Genomic DNA, 16245 nt, shown 5'->3' with positions numbered 1-16245 from the left:
AAATCTAAACTAAGTGTAATAAAAAATTGAAGAAATGTTTGTAAGAGAAATTGTGTTCATCCACGGATGGCAGACATGATGATAATGGAGAAGAGTTACATGATTATGATCATATTTTTATATAGTGATTTGTATAATATTTGATCACAATTACAATTTAAAGTGTTTCTACACATGTAATTGGCTATTGATTGAAGAAATACAATTAATTAAAATATTACACTTTTTAGCCTATTAGTGGTTAACTTCATGAAAAAAAAAACAATAATTAAAATTTTATTTTTGATCTATTGAGTTAAGTGCTTTACACTACATATCAAGAATAGCAGTCACATGATCTTACGGTTTAAAAACTTGAAGAAACTTTATCCCTATAAAAAGTATTATATTTAAAATATATTTAAAATATACTTGATTTAAAAATTGCAAAAATACTTATAATATATTTTTAATATATCTAAAATATACTTAAAATTATCTTCATATGCACAGATTTTAACTCTAATCCCAATTTTTGAGACGTAACCCCAAATGACGGTCATGTTAAATTGGATATGATAACACTACATCAAACTATTTTATTGGTCAATCTAATCTGTAATACAAATTTCTTGCAAAAAAAAAAATCCACAAAACTTTGTAAAATAATTATGCGGTTTAAAAATTTATTCCTAGCTTCTAATTTGCAAATGTCTAACACACAAGAAATTCATAATTACCCCTTTGACCCAATTATTAATTTAAAAAAATCAGGACATAGTTTTTCATATAAAATTATAAAAGAAGGAACGTATCCTAATAAATCTTTATTAGCGTACACTCTTCCTCCTAATAAATATCAAATCCCTGATGATTATATGGTAGAAACAACTTGGAGTAGAAGTAATAATCGATGTGTTGTTCAGTGTTTTATTAATTATATTGATAATAAACCAGTTTTTCAAATCTGGTTTGGAAAGTGGTTTGAACATGTAGTTTCTTCAGTTAGAAGTGCTACAGATGTTACAAATTTATTTCATAAAGTTTGTATACTAAATTATTTTTTTTTAGTTTTTCTATTTTTTTCTATATATAAATTAACTTTAAAATATTTATTTCAGGAATATACATCTCTAAAAAAAACAAAAACATCAGGAATTTATTTGTTTGATCTTCATCTCAAAACATTAGAAATGGCAAGAAAAGGCAAATGACGTGCACATATATTAAAACCAATTGACCAATGTGGAAATTCCACCCTTACAAAACATGCTATGAGTATTGGAAAACATATATTAGCTAAATTTAACGAAAAAATACAGAAACTATATAATTTGGAAGACGTACCAGCATTGGAAAATATATGTTATTCTGTTAATAAAAAACATACTTTTAATATTAGTTACGAGAATGAAGATAAAACTAAAAAAAAACAAAAACTTGAATCAATAGTTAAAGCATTAGACGAAGGAAATATTCCAAGAGATTCTTATAGACGTCTATGTAACCTACCACGTGAAGGAGAAATATCTAAAGAACGTATAAATATAAATAAAATAATGGTCCAGCTCATACCAATAACAATAATAGATATAAATACTAAAAGTCAAGTGGATGAATCTGAAGGAGTAGATATAGATGATGAATCTATAACACAAGAAGTAATTAATGCAGTTGGTAAAAGTGGCTATAGAAATATTAATAATATATTGTATTATTTAGTTTCTAACCTTGTTCAAAAAGACATCTTGAATCCAGATCAGCCCATAATTAATCTTCAAATCTCTGAAGATGGGTGAAATGTAGGAAGAAAAGTAAAACATGTAATCATCACAGTGGCTATTTTAGATGATAAAAATACTTCACACAAACCAGATCATCATTATATGACCATACTCTATCCTGGATGTGAAGATTACAACTTTCTATCAAATGCAATGACTCGATTCTGCCATGATCTAAGAAATTTAAAAGAAGGACTGGTAATTGATAATGTAAAGTGGAATTTTCAATTTTATTTTTCATTTGACTGGAAGTTCTTAGCAATCTGTTTGGGTTTTAATAGCACTCATAGTAAAAATTTCTGCCCTTGGTGTACAATTGATAAATCACAACAAGGAGATCTATCAAAAGAATGGAAGATTAGTAAAGAAATAGATAAGTTAGTTGAACAAAATAATTACTATAAAGGACATATAAGAAAACCACTTTTTGATATAATACCTTTTAATCACTGGGTTCCTGATGAATTGCACATTATACTTAGAATTACTAATCATTTATGGAGTCTTATGATAGCAGAATTAACAGAATATAGTTTGTTTAATGATACTGCATGAAAGATAATTGTAGAGAAAATGAAAAGAATTAAAGTTAAGTTTCAATTCTGGCAAATTTAAGAATCTAAAACTTGGAGCTACACATCATTAATGGGAAATGATAAGATCAAAGTATTACAATTCTTTGATTTATTAAAAATTCTTTCAAAACAACGTGCTAATATGATACGAAATCTATGGAATAAATTTTATGAACTCTATATAAAAATGAAGGACCAAAAAACAAATGCCGAAGAATTTCAAAATGACGCAAAGAATTGGCTTACTTTATTCTTAACGCCATCTGAAGGTATTCCAAATACAGTCGACCCCCTTTATAGGCACCTCCCATATAAGAACTCCCCTCATTAAGGGCACACATTTTTTAGTCCAGATTTTTTTATATATAAAATACCCCTTTTATAATCACTTTATTAGTTATAAGTACAATCACACCAAACGTCGGTCCCATATTATAGTAAATATATGTAAAATTCCCCCTGCATAAGCACACAAATCACGTGATTTATAAAATAACTGTGCGTTTCATTTTATTATTTTGTTGTTTTACCATGAGGAAAAATTTAAGTTTTTTATTTTTCAAAAATTTGATGGTTTTTACATATAAACTTTTTTTACTTAATTATTATTATTATATATATATATATATATATAATCACGTTTACTTAAAAATTTATATATGTGTGATTATATATTTAACCCTCACCAATAGGCACACCTCATTATAATCACACCATTGGATGGTCCCGAAGGGTGTGATTGTAGAGGGGGCTGACTGTACTCAAGGATTCAAAAAAGGTCTTTATAAACCTAATGATATGACACCTTACATTCATGTGTTAGTCCATCACGTTTCTGAATTTATGACAATTCATCAAAAATGAGGATTAAAATCATTTTCATGTAGTGCAGTGGAAAAAAAATCATCAGCAAGTTTCTTATTTTTTTCGTAAAACAATGAAAAATGGAAGTAGAAAATCCAACTCATCAGCAATTATTGAGATCTTAAAACATGAAAATCGATCTCTTTTTTACAATTACCATAATGTTTCCTTAAACTCTCAAAAACCTCATAAAATTCATATTAAAGCTGAAAATAATTAGAATGAAAATGCTTAATATACTTTGATACTGTTTTTTTCGTGTTCAAGTAATCTATTTTATTCAATTATAGCCTGGCTATTGTAAAAATGAAAATAAATGTGACCTGCGTGAGTGAAATTACCATTAAAATCAGTACTTTTTTGTTTTTTTCATTCTACTACTAATTGACCATGTACGCATTTTGGTTTGCGTAATTTTTTAATTGTTTCATAAGTTAATACAGCTGTAATAGGATTTTTGTCCTTATCTTCAATATTATTGTCATCATCACAAAGTACAACATAAGTATATTGCCGTTGATCGTAAAATTTAGTCTCCCAACCTTCCATCTCTAGAATATTTGCTAATATTTGATTTAATGAACCTCCACAAAATATACATTTGTAAATACCCTTTGTAGCAGAGTAGTAATGTATATAGTTTTTAAATACTGTATAAAACTAACTTTCAGTAGTGGGAATAGAAACTGTTTGTTTTCCTAATTGCCTATATCCTTTTGGTAATCTTTTGCGAATATAGTGAACTAAGATGGCTTTAAATTGGTGTACGGTATTATCAGGTAAAGCATCAATATCTGGACGTAAAGAGTTGTATTTTATAATAGTATTTAAATGTCTAGTCAATCCCCCTTTTTTTAAACAGTTTTCCACATATATTACATTCAAATCTTGAATCATTAGTTGTTGAAGTTGTTATTTGAGTTGCTGTTAAAGGTGGAAGAGCACTGGTAGAAACTACAGCTTGATTCATATTACCATACCTAAAATATAAAAAAAAACACTTTATTAATTAAAAATATTAAATACTGTTGTAAACTTTATTCAAATTAATACGCGAAATTTACAAATAACAAAAATTTTACAAGTAAACTACCTTTGAATTACTAAATGTAGTTTAAATAAAGTTAAAAAAATATTTTTTTGTATATAGAAATAGAATAGTACATTCAACATATTTTACCTTTGAAGGAGATTAGTTTCGTAGAGAGGAGATTGGTTTGACGTGATAGTTACTATTAAATTTTTTTTTTAGGGTTTTTCAGTGAGAGAGTTTAACGCTTGACATATGATTGTTGTGTAACATTTACGATAATTACATGCAATTTTAATAGTAATTTGGAGGCCTTAATTTTGGTCTAATTCCGATAATAAGTTGATATGTAAAATATATTTCTAATATATTTAATTTTTGCCCATATACTTAAAATATATTATAAAATAGAAATAATGTATTTACCGCACCCTGCGTTACAAATTTATATATATATTTATGTTTATCATTTGCCATTTTAGGGGGGGTGCGGTGTATAAACTAAAGATCGACATAAACAATTTACAAAAAAGGAAGGATGCATTGTAACGCAGGGTGCGGTAAATAAATTCACTCTATAAAATATATTATAAGTATATTTTAAGTATGTAAAAATATACCTATAATATACTTAAGTTTTAATTTAAGTATAATTTAAGTATAATTTAAGTATTTGGGCAAAAATTAAATATATTAGAAATATATTTTAAGATAATTTTAAATACATTTTAAGTATATTATAAGTATTTCACAATTTTTAAATTAAATATATTTTAAATATATTTTAAATATAAATACTTTTTATAGAGTATTAATAATTTTCAGATACATTAATAAATTATAATGAGGAAAACGCTAGAGAAATAAATGAAATAAATGATGCTATTAATGAGGGAAGGAGTTTACAAATCCTAAGCCATAAATGAGAGTCTCAGCTATACATGACCTGGTAAATCATTGGCCAAAAACGTAATTCGTAATTCAAAATACGTAAATAATTACGTATTTCGTAAATAATTACGTTTAACGTAATTATTTATGACTTCATAATTAATCAAATGTACCTGTAAATAATTTACGTTTATCGTAATTATTTATGATGTACATAATTGATCGGAATAGATTTGATTAGATTATCAATTCCAATCATTAAAAATGTACTTTTTTTTTAGATTGTATTTTTTTTATTTAATAAATAAATAATAATAAGTTTTAGCTTCCAGACATCTGTGGATAAGTATATGGAGGCGGTCTCTTTTAAAATTTATTTTGAAGAAACGTACTAACGTTTCTTTCTTTTTATTTTTTGTAGATTTTAGTTTCTAAGAATATGGGTACATGTATAGGGGCGGATTCTTTTGAAATTTACGTACTAACATTTTTTTCTTTTTATTTTTTTGTAGATTTTAGTTTAGAACACAAGACACAAGTATGTGTATGCGGGATTCTTTCAAAATTTACTTTGAAGAAATGTCTAACGTTTCTTTCTTTTTATTTTTTTATAGATTTCAGTTTTTAAGAATACAGGTACGTGTATAGGGATGGGTTTTTTCAAAATTTACTTTGAAGAAATATACTAATGTTTCTTTTTTTTTATTTTTTGTAGATTTCAGTTTTTTATAATACAGGTACATATATAAAGGCGGGTTCTTTTAAAATTTATTTTGAAGAAACATACTAACATTTCTTTTTTTTTTATTTTTGTAGATTTCAGTTTCTTATAATACAGATACATATATAGAGGCAGGGTTCTTTTGAAATTTACTTTGAAGAAACGTTAACGTTTCTTTCTTTTTATTTTTTGTAAATTTCAGTTTCTAAGAACACCGGTATGTGTATAGAGACGAGTTCTTTTGAAATTTATTTTGAAGAAACATGGGTATGTGTATAGGGGCGGGTTCTTTTAAAATTTACTTTGAAAAAATGTACTAATGTTTCTTATTTTTTGTAGATTCAGTTTCTTAGAATACAAGTACGTGTGTGAGGGCAGATTTTTTTGAAATTTACTTTGAAGAAACGTACGTTTCTTTCTTTTTATTTTTTGTAGATTTCAGTTTCTGAAAATCTAAAGTAGATTGTTAAATTAGATCATTAAATATTATTAATCTATATCATTAAACATTAAATAAAAACTGTTAAACATTAGTAAAATTATACAAAATTGTTAAAAATAAATTAAATGAAATAATGTATTAAATTATTGTCTTTAAAATAAATTAAGAAGAAATTCTTCATGTTAAAACACAAAATTGTTAGAAGCTTTTATTCAAAATTTTGAAAGAAATAAAGAAATAAAACAAATCAAAATATACAACAAATGAATATGAGTTATGGACTATCTAAACATTAACATCATCATCTTCACTAAATTGTTGGTCTAATAATTTCTCTATATCAAAATTTTCATTACCGTGGTCAACAATATGATCAACATTTACGGGTTCAATAACTACTCGCAGCTCTTGAAGTTTTAATAATTCCACTAGCTTCTTTGATACAAAATTAAAATAGTTTTTACTTTGTAAAATACTATCATTACTTTTATACCCAAATTTTTCATACTCTTCTATGTCAATAAGTTCGTCTTCTGTATCACCATAATCTTTGTCTTCATTATCTAATTCTTCCTTTCCAATTTCATCATTAATATTTTGATATATACCATTTCTTAATAATTGATAAAACTCTTCATCATTTTTGACATTCATATCTCTAGCCATATACTTTAATTCAGTTTTCGCATTTGAAACATAATATGTGTGAAGTTTCGTAAGATTTTGTAAATGATTTACACTTAATCTAATTGAAAGGAATTACTTAAAATATAAAATTCAAAAAAAAATTAATAACTAGCAATAATAAAATAAATATTTACCAAGTTCTCCTTTTATTCATATACCAACCCATCACAAAAAATATTCTCTCATATCCTGCATTGTGTGGAGTTATTGAAAATATTTTTAATGCAAGTTGTTGAATAAAATTTTCTTCTCCTTCATCTTGTTTTACATAACTTCACCAACGCTCAATTGTATAATATTTAGGAACAAATTCATTATTATAAGAAGAAAGATTATCACGAAAAGTAGCAATTTGCATAATTAATTTGGAACTGGAATTTTCTCTGCCTCCCATTTTTATCCATATATTTTCAATTGCCCAATAAACTACTTTATGGCATACTTGATTTTAGAATCCTTTACCTATGATTAGAGCTCCGAAACCTGACTCGACAGATCAGGTGACCCAACGGGTTGACCCGAAATATTCAGGTCAAGTCATCAAATTCATGACCTAACACAGGTCAGGTCAGTGCTGGTCGGTACCCGATCTGACCTGTTGACCCGACATATATTTGGGTCAAATAAATTAAATAACGCCGAAACTTATAATGATTCTGGCATTTTTACATGTAAAATCAAAAAAAAAATGCTGAAACTATCAGCTTCAGCATTTTTACATGTAAAATCAAAAAGAAAAATGCTGGAACTAATGATTCTAGCGTTTTTACATGTAAAATCAAAAAGGAAAACGCTGGAACTAATTATTCCAGCACTTTTATAAGCCTAAAAGTAAAAATCTATTATTTGCAATATTAAAAATAAGATTTTTTTACTTTTAAGCCTATAAATAAGTTTTTTATTTTTATTAATAGGTATTAGTTAAAAGTTTAATATAATGTAAATTTAAGCAGATTATTACATACAAGTTATAAATTAAACAAATACTACTAAAGTATTATTATTAAAATAATCTATTCAAATTGGTGAATACATCCAAAAAAAAAGCATATTGTAAAAGAATATATAATAAAACAAAAAAATCCATAACAATAATATAAAAATTATAAAATGACCACTATTTCTAATATACCAAATTTAAAAATCCAGATAAAATGAAGTTTGTACTTGTAGATTAGCTATAAATTGAAACTGCCAGCCTCTGGTTGGTAAATACCTTCCATACTGATTGATAAAAATAAATTTCTTAAGTAATTATATTACCAGAGTTAGTAAACTATTTAAACTAAATAAATAATTTAAATCACAAAAAAAAACCCTATAATAATCCAAATATATGCTACTTTGATTTTATCTAACCAAAAACTAATCACTAAAATCTGCATTATTCTTAAATTACATCTAATTCTTTCAAAAAATGATTACCAAACCACCTGATATCAATTATTTTTGAAATATCTCTCTATTTTTCAGAAAAACTTCAAAAAGTAAAGGCAAAAAGAAAGATAAAAAAATTCATAACTCTTAAGAAAACCAACCTGAAAGAGCAAAAACCTAGATAAAGAAGAAAACTTTACAAAACTATTACCAGGAATAGAGATGCTGGGCGAAACCGAAATATTTAGTCATTTGACGAAACCGAAATAGTTTAGACATTTAAAATTAAAAGACGAAATGCTGAAATTCAATATTCCATGGTATTTCTATGGATTTTTTATAAATTTCCATGGATTTTTAATTATAATAATTATTTAAAAAAATAAATTTTTATTAAAATATAATATTTTTTAAAAAGAATTTATAAAACTATTATAAATATAATTAATTTTATATATTTTTATAATAAAACTATAATTTTATATAATTAAAATTAAAATTAAAAATTATTATTATATAGTTTAGTCAATGATGAAACCAAAACTAGTTGGTGACGAAACCAAAATTTTTTGCAAAAAGAGTTTAGGCAGGCATCACTAACCAGGAATAACATTTTATTATGAAGAAAATGAACTTTCACCATTTAACAAACCAGAAATTTCTTTCTTTTAGCTTGGAATCTTTAACCTTGTAGCTAAAGTCACTCAAAAAAAATGTGAGTAAGTATTACTGGATCCAATAAACACAAGTTGAAAAGTGAAAAATCAGGCATCAATCAGTCATCAATTGGTGACTGATTGATGCTTGATTTTTCACTTTTCAACCTGTAAAAGACAAGTAGCAGAAACTAAGTTGGTATTTTAACCAAATATTTAAGCAACTTCTTTAAATAAATGTATTTTAAAATAAGTGAAATATTATTTTCATCATAAAAAATGAGAGAAAGGAGAATTTCAGCAGTATAAACTGATTACTAATTGGATGGATTAATTATACCTTATAAATAAAGTTTATATACTTTTAAAAAAAAATATATAATTTGATATTTTTTATACTGTATACATAGGTTAAAATGAACCATTACCAAATTTGAATATAAAAAAAAAACTTTTTAATAAATAGTAATCACTGTCTTTTAGATTTTTCAAATTTGTCTCAAATCTCAAATTCAAAAAAAATTATAGTATAATTTTGTAGAACAAGTAAAATAAGTCTTAATATATTAAACGATAAATATCAAATTATAAAACAATAAATAATTTATATCATATCACACTCTTTTAAATTAAAAAGGTGCATATCCACCTGGAGGTATTCTAATAAACTTCATTTTCCTCTCATAATTTTCCCAAACAGTATACTCAGCATCTTTATACAATTCAATCTTAATTCCTAATGCTTTCTCATAATCTTTTGTATTATCATTAGTAAGACTACTTTCACTTAAGTATTTATTAAGAGCTTTAAGTGCATTACCATATCGATTTGCACGACGTTCACGAATAATATAAGTAAGTAAATTCTTAAAATCTGATGTTGGTGGTGTAGCATCCCACCATTGCGCAAGTGCTTTATAAGTTTCTTCGAACCGTGTTGCTGCGATATTTGATGATGATGATGTGGAATCACTTGCAAGAGCTGCCAATGCTTGAGCTTTCGCACGTAAAGCTGATACAACTGCTTTCTTTTTTTCATCATTCTCTTTTTTTTTCTTTTTAGCTGTTTCATTAATATTTCCTTCCTGTTTAATACCATAATATTGTGCTAATTCTGTTAAATCAACTTTCTTTAATATTTCGTCTGCAACCTCCAAAACTTTATTAGCAGTTTCAGGAGATAGAGTTTCGTCAGATTCCAATAATAAATCTAATTTAGCTATAAAGACTGGCAAATGTGTTGGATGATTATTTTCAAGTTCTGCAAGTATTTCAGCACGCTGTGTAGATTCTGCTGGAAATTTTTTCAGATGAGTAATTTGTAGATCGCGAATAGCTTCGGTTAAATCTTCTACTGCTTTATCTTCTTTGGTTTTTTCAGGTTTAGGGGTTTCATCAAATTCACTACTACTTTCTTTTCCACTTTCTTCATCACCATTTGGAGTAATTTCTTTAGGTTTAGTAGGGGCAGGCGGAACTACCAAATTGATCAAATATTGACCACCATCAACTTTATTTGAACTCACAAAGTTAAGCTTTCCGGATAATATATCACCAGGTTTAGCTTCCTTAGGGTAGGTAGAATAATCGGTTGGTGATCCAATGAAATATGCTATTATAGAATCTTTTTCCAAGGATCTCTTATTTGCAGTTGGTTTGTTGGATGTAAAAACTTCAGAAACTTGATTGTATACTTCAAGAGTAATCTTTTTTGAAAGATTAAATTCCAAAAAGCATATTGTATTGTTTAATTTTTCCAAAATTTCTTGTGAATGATGACGTACTTGGGCTCGAATGACATAATCTCCTTTAGTTTCTAGCTTTATATTCTTTGCGTAGATATCAAGATAACCAATAACCTTTTTATTCGGATCATAAACTATTAAAATAAAGAATATATATTAACTGTCTATTTTTTAGAAAGATTTTTTAATTATCATGAAAGTAGATCTCACCAAATGCAAAGAAATCCTCAAAATAAGAATCATATAATAAATCAAAGAATGCAGGAAACTTTGGTGTAAAAGTTACATTCTTATCAGTCGTACTAAATTTATAAGTTAACAAAAGACCATATACTCTTCGGGAATTCGGAAGAACATCACGATCAGGACTTAGTGGTTTCAATGAGTATTCGGCTGGACGCAATGGTTTACGAAGAACATCTAAAATTTAAATAGTAAAGATCAATAATTCAAATTCTATATCATTAATAAATGTATGAATAAACATTACCTAACGAAATTGAAGGATGAAGTTCGTCCTCTCTTCGGACTGGTGTTACAACATCTATTCGAGTGTATGCTTCCCCGCCATTCACATATATGGTATCACCGTTATTCGCATTGTTGGCAATTTGAATACCATGAAAAACAAATTCTAGCGAAACAGTATGATTTCCCAAACTAGACCAAAATTGAGCCAAACAAATCTAACATAATATTATATATAATTATTACAAAATATTAATTAATTTTCAAATAATACTACATACCTCTATCGTTACTCCACCATGAACAGCAAATCGTTTTTTTTCAACTTGCTCTTCTCCATTACCATCACCATAACTACCTTGACCAAGCGAGAATATATATACACGTTCATGAGCTGTAAATCTTTTTTGCGGTAGTAACTGAATCATATGTAACCAGAAACGTGCTGGTGATGTGGCCTGACTCGTAGAAAACTTGAGAGTCAAATCTGAATAATGGAATCAAAGGATTTAGCTAAAGTGATATGAATTACCAAATACCAAATTCAACCTAAATCCAAAATAATAGATTTTACCGGCAAATGTTGCACCATCAGGAACCTTTACAAATCGTCTTTCGATATGACCAGGACCAAAGGACCAATTGTTGAAGGACACTTTAGAATTGGATAAAATAATGGGTCTAGTGACAGTAACAGGTACCCTAAACAAAGGTCCACGATCTGGACAAGTTGTATCATAGCCCTATGTGAATGCGTAATTTAATTAAATTAATTAACATAAAGATGACCAATGCGAAATAAACCTTATTACGTTATTTGGAAATTTATACTCACTTCAACTTCAGAATAATAAAATCCGCCTGGATTTAATTGTGTCGGATCAACTTTGACTTCAAATGATCTTCCTATAAAAATATGGAATATTATACAAACATGCAGGAATGTATATATATTTCTCTTCTCAATTAATATTTACCTTGACTGCCCATTAGCAAGAAATCTGGAGAACGAACCCAAGGTTGTGTGCAAACCAGTGCCAATCGTGTTTCAAATTCAAATTTCTTTGAATTATTTTCTCCAGTTGTCGGTTCGATTTCTTTCATAAATTTTGGTCCGATAGATACATTAAATAATTGTACACTTGAAGTTTCATTTTCTTCTCTCAAATATATACCACGGTTTTTTAGAGAGCTATTATTTATTCTAACCTATATTTAAATTATTATATGTATAATTAAATATAAATATGGGCAAATTATCCCTATAAATATTTAAATGCGCTTACTTCAAATGAAATATCTTGATCTTCTCGATCGTAATAAGTATTAAGATATTCCCATGTTTTTTGTACTTGGAGTAATCCTACTCCAAAATTTTCATTAATTGATTTGCTACTATTTGAAATTGCATTTTTAATCCTGAATGGAGTATACGGTTTGTTTTCAGCTTTGAGCCCAGACAAAAGTAATGCAATACATCCTGTCGCGTTAGGGGAAGACCTAGAAATCACCAAAAAAAATTTTAATGATTAATCTCAAACAAGAAGAATAACAAAAAATATACGAGTGTATATCAAAATATTGTAATTTATGACGTTACATTGATGTGCCATTCATTAACATAGACTTTGTCAAAGAATAAAGGGGCGTTGATGTTATTGCACTACAAAATTATAAATGTGAAATTTAGTAACGATAATTTAGAAATTATAATAAGAATGTAACATAACACAATTACCCTCCAGGAGCATAAATTGTAACACCAATATCACCATCAGTGTTAGGACCCTGAGAACACCAAGTATAGGATCTTTCAGGTACAGATTCAAGTAGTGCGTATTCAGCTTGAATCATGGAATGAGAAACATAGGCGCCAACCCCTATGACATCTAAGAGCGATTTTCGATATGTTATAAAATAATATTTGAAAAAAAAAAAATTTTCAATATTTGTTGTGTTTGCTTACCACTTGTTGTACCACCAGGTGACCCATTTGTGCTCAAAGCAGGTCCACTGTTCCCCGCACTACTCACGAAAATACATCCGTATTTGCCGATAACTTCATCACGAATTAATTCAATAAAATGGCCGAAATCTGGGATAGAACTTGCCTCACCATAACTCATATTTGCGAGATCACACTTTTTTTCGACAAGCTCAATAGCAGCTCTTGCCAATCCCGCGCCTGTTTCCATACTTCCTAAACGAGTATCACCAATTTTAAGAGAAATAATCTATTTATCACGATTGATATCGATTTAGTTGGTAATTCGTTACAATAATCGTGCAAAGAAATTTAAAATATTCGTACCTGAGCACCCGGAGCAACCTAGAAATTATGAGAACATAACAAATTTTAAGAAATAATAAATTATAATGGAATTCTAATTCATCTAAGTATTTCTTTGAATATTAAATACCCCATTAAGTGCTGGCTCTTCAGGATGATATGCCGCAGTAATAGCAGCTACGTGGGTCCCATGAGTGCCAGCAGCCGTAACAATACTAATAAGATTTAGTCGATAATAAAATAGATTAAGGTATATGTAAATAAAAAATTACAAAAATAAATAAGAGCATTACCTGACTATATTCCCTTCATCATATATATTTACGGAGAAACTAAACAAATCTTCTTGACTAAATTTATGATATTGCAGTTCCTTATGGTAATCAGTTAAAAGTGGAGCACCTAATTTATTTAACAAATTGGGAATAATTTAGGACATGGTACATCAACGTACAAGGTCATTTCACCGATAATTCACCTCGCAAGTCACCACTTTCATCCACATCAACCACAACCCTCCAATCGCTACCATCATTGAATGCTACAACATCTAAAATTATGCCAGGATCGTCATAATTCTTTAATGCATCTTTAAGAACCTCCAATCTAGCTTCAAGGTCAGTTTTAATAGCAAGATCAGATTCTGTTGGCGTCGATGAAGGAGAATGTGCTTCCTCCCAAGCAGCAAGCTTTTGTTGTACTTCAACAAGAATTTGATAGTGTTCAGACTCAAATTTTTGTCGACGTTCCTAAATTATAAGTTATTGTTAATACTTTAATATAACTGATAAGCAAATTTATTCTATATTCTAGAAAAAAACCTGTGTTAATCTCGTGATCAATTCTTTGGGGAATAATTCATAAGCTCTTTTAATGCCAACATGAAATTCTCCAGAAGGATTGTCCCAAGTTGGATCAATAATAAGACATCGGCCTGATAACCCTACTATAGTGTGCAAAGTTTCCTTCGAACTTTCCTCCTTACTTGTTTTCACAATAGTTTTTGTATCGACATCACCTAATAATAAATCTCAAAAAAATTAATAAGAAATCATGTTAATAGAAACAGAAAAAAGATTATGGAAACTCAATAAATACCGGATCCTGTACAATCAATAATATCTATAATTTTCGGCTTTCCTTCAGTAGTTTTCTTAAGTAATGATTGTTATTAATTTTTGATTTTGTTAACCGTAAATGACAATTATTTTATAATATAAAACTGAGATCTTACTTGCAGGCCTACTGCACCAGGATCAACACCGGTGTCCAATATAGCAATTACAGTTCCACGACCGTCATATTCAGGATATTTTTTTAGAAAAGCAGCTGCTTCAGTTTCCTAATATTAATAGATCAATTATATAATAATCTTTCTTTTTTTTTTGCTTTTTTTGTGAACTAATTGGTTAACTGACCTCTTTAGGAAGTAGACCATATGTAGGAAACTTAGGTATGGGCTTCGATGTTTTAATAGTCATTTTAGTTTCTTAATCAATTATTCCAGTTTAAAAAATATCAAAATTTTCGATAAAAGAAGTATGAAATAGAAAAAAAATTTAACATATAATAGAATAAAGAACGACAAAGTCTTTAAAAAAAGAATATTTGACTTGTGCTAAAAATTTTTGTTATTTTATGAGTGTGACAGAATCACATTTCACACAGGGATCCGAAATCCATATATAAAGAACTCACTTTTCTTTCGATATGTATAACTAAATAATCAATAATTTATAGTATAAGGATAAAAAAAAAACGTAATCATTGAATTTATGTTGATACATTGATAAGATAGTATCTTACTTTTTAGTAAAAAATCCTATAGAAACGTAACGACTTTGATGGTATCTTTGGGTCCAATTTTTATTACACACAAAATTATTTGTAATGTTTATGGTGGTCAATGAAATATGCTGACCCCTTCTTTTAAATATTTTAAATACAAATAAATTAACAAAAATATTAATCATTCCACACCTTTTCTCAGGGTCTAATTATGAAATAAGATACCGTCAAATCCAATGTTTCTTGTCGACAAAATTAAGAATATTTCGTCCGATAAAAAAATTTTTTCAGGTGACAGATTATAGATTAGATTATTCCGAAATTAGATCTAAGTAACATATTTGGAAATGTAATAAGTCGCACATAAAAAATTCCAGAAAATTTTAAAAATGACAAATAGTGAATAACTTTTTATTTAACAAAAACAGTATGTTGAATTACGTCGTGAAGACCAGAAACTAGGCAACGATTGACTTCTGTAATAATAATTTCCATCTGTAGTCCGGTCCTAAATATTAATTGAATTCTGAATTTGGTAATGCAAGACAAAAAAAAAAATATCCTATTAAGTAAAATTTTTCGAATCTGAAAAATAAAATTATTTTACTGGATCAAAGAAGATTTGAATTTTCTGCATTCTTTTTATTTTGCGTGTTTAATTTGTGGCCATATCCATCTGTCATTTAACGAGATTTTCCGAAAATTATAATAAAATGGAAAATCGTTAAATTATTCTAAATCCTAACGAATCATCAGTAATAATTCCTAGATCTTATTATAACCAATCATTTTTACTTTAATAATCGAAATATCTCAACTTTATTCTTTGTATTTTGATTTCTTAAGGCTTCAACAACCATTGTTACGTTCAGCAACATAAGTCCACAAACAATTCCAATTTTTTTTTTATAAGAGAATTTGATCTCTAACTCATTTCAACTGATATGT

At 27.6% G+C, this 16245-nt stretch overlaps 3 protein-coding genes across 3 annotated transcripts; 1 reads left to right on the top strand and 2 right to left on the bottom strand.

Moving 5' to 3' along the window:
• Positions 1-689: 689 nt before the first annotated feature.
• Positions 690-2318, top strand: OCT59_003084 (uncharacterized protein; the record flags this gene model as incomplete). Its single annotated transcript, XM_066145386.1, has 3 exons — positions 690-1022; positions 1302-1656; positions 1786-2318. The coding sequence occupies 3 exons, from the start codon at positions 690-692 to the stop codon at positions 2316-2318; spliced, it is 1221 nt and encodes a 406-aa protein (XP_065996112.1).
• Positions 2319-3571: 1253 nt separating this feature from the next.
• On the bottom strand, positions 3572-4172 carry OCT59_003083 (uncharacterized protein; the record flags this gene model as incomplete). Its single annotated transcript, XM_025325101.1, has 3 exons — positions 3572-3786; positions 3868-3996; positions 4082-4172. The coding sequence occupies 3 exons, from the start codon at positions 4170-4172 to the stop codon at positions 3572-3574; spliced, it is 435 nt and encodes a 144-aa protein (XP_025182949.1).
• A 5166-nt stretch (positions 4173-9338) lies between these two features.
• Positions 9339-15934, bottom strand: OCT59_003082 (uncharacterized protein; the record flags this gene model as incomplete). Its single annotated transcript, XM_066145385.1, has 24 exons — positions 9339-10885; positions 10962-11171; positions 11242-11437; positions 11501-11706; positions 11794-11962; positions 12055-12125; positions 12197-12428; positions 12506-12719; positions 12820-12882; positions 12958-13108; positions 13186-13453; positions 13531-13548; positions 13640-13724; positions 13803-13911; positions 13988-14258; positions 14331-14527; positions 14608-14662; positions 14744-14851; positions 14928-14998; positions 15208-15227; positions 15316-15360; positions 15490-15502; positions 15739-15805; positions 15905-15934. 24 exons carry the CDS (start codon positions 15932-15934, stop codon positions 9636-9638), a joined length of 4119 nt encoding a protein of 1372 aa, XP_065996111.1. The 3' UTR covers positions 9339-9635.
• Between the last annotated feature and the right edge of the window lie 311 nt (positions 15935-16245).

Source organism: Rhizophagus irregularis, chromosome 11, assembly GCF_026210795.1.
Source record: "Rhizophagus irregularis chromosome 11, complete sequence".
In the NCBI taxonomy this organism is placed as follows: Eukaryota; Fungi; Glomeromycota; class Glomeromycetes; order Glomerales; family Glomeraceae; genus Rhizophagus; species Rhizophagus irregularis.
Note: the sequence above shows the minus strand (reverse complement) of the source record. Positions and strands in the feature narration are given on the sequence as shown.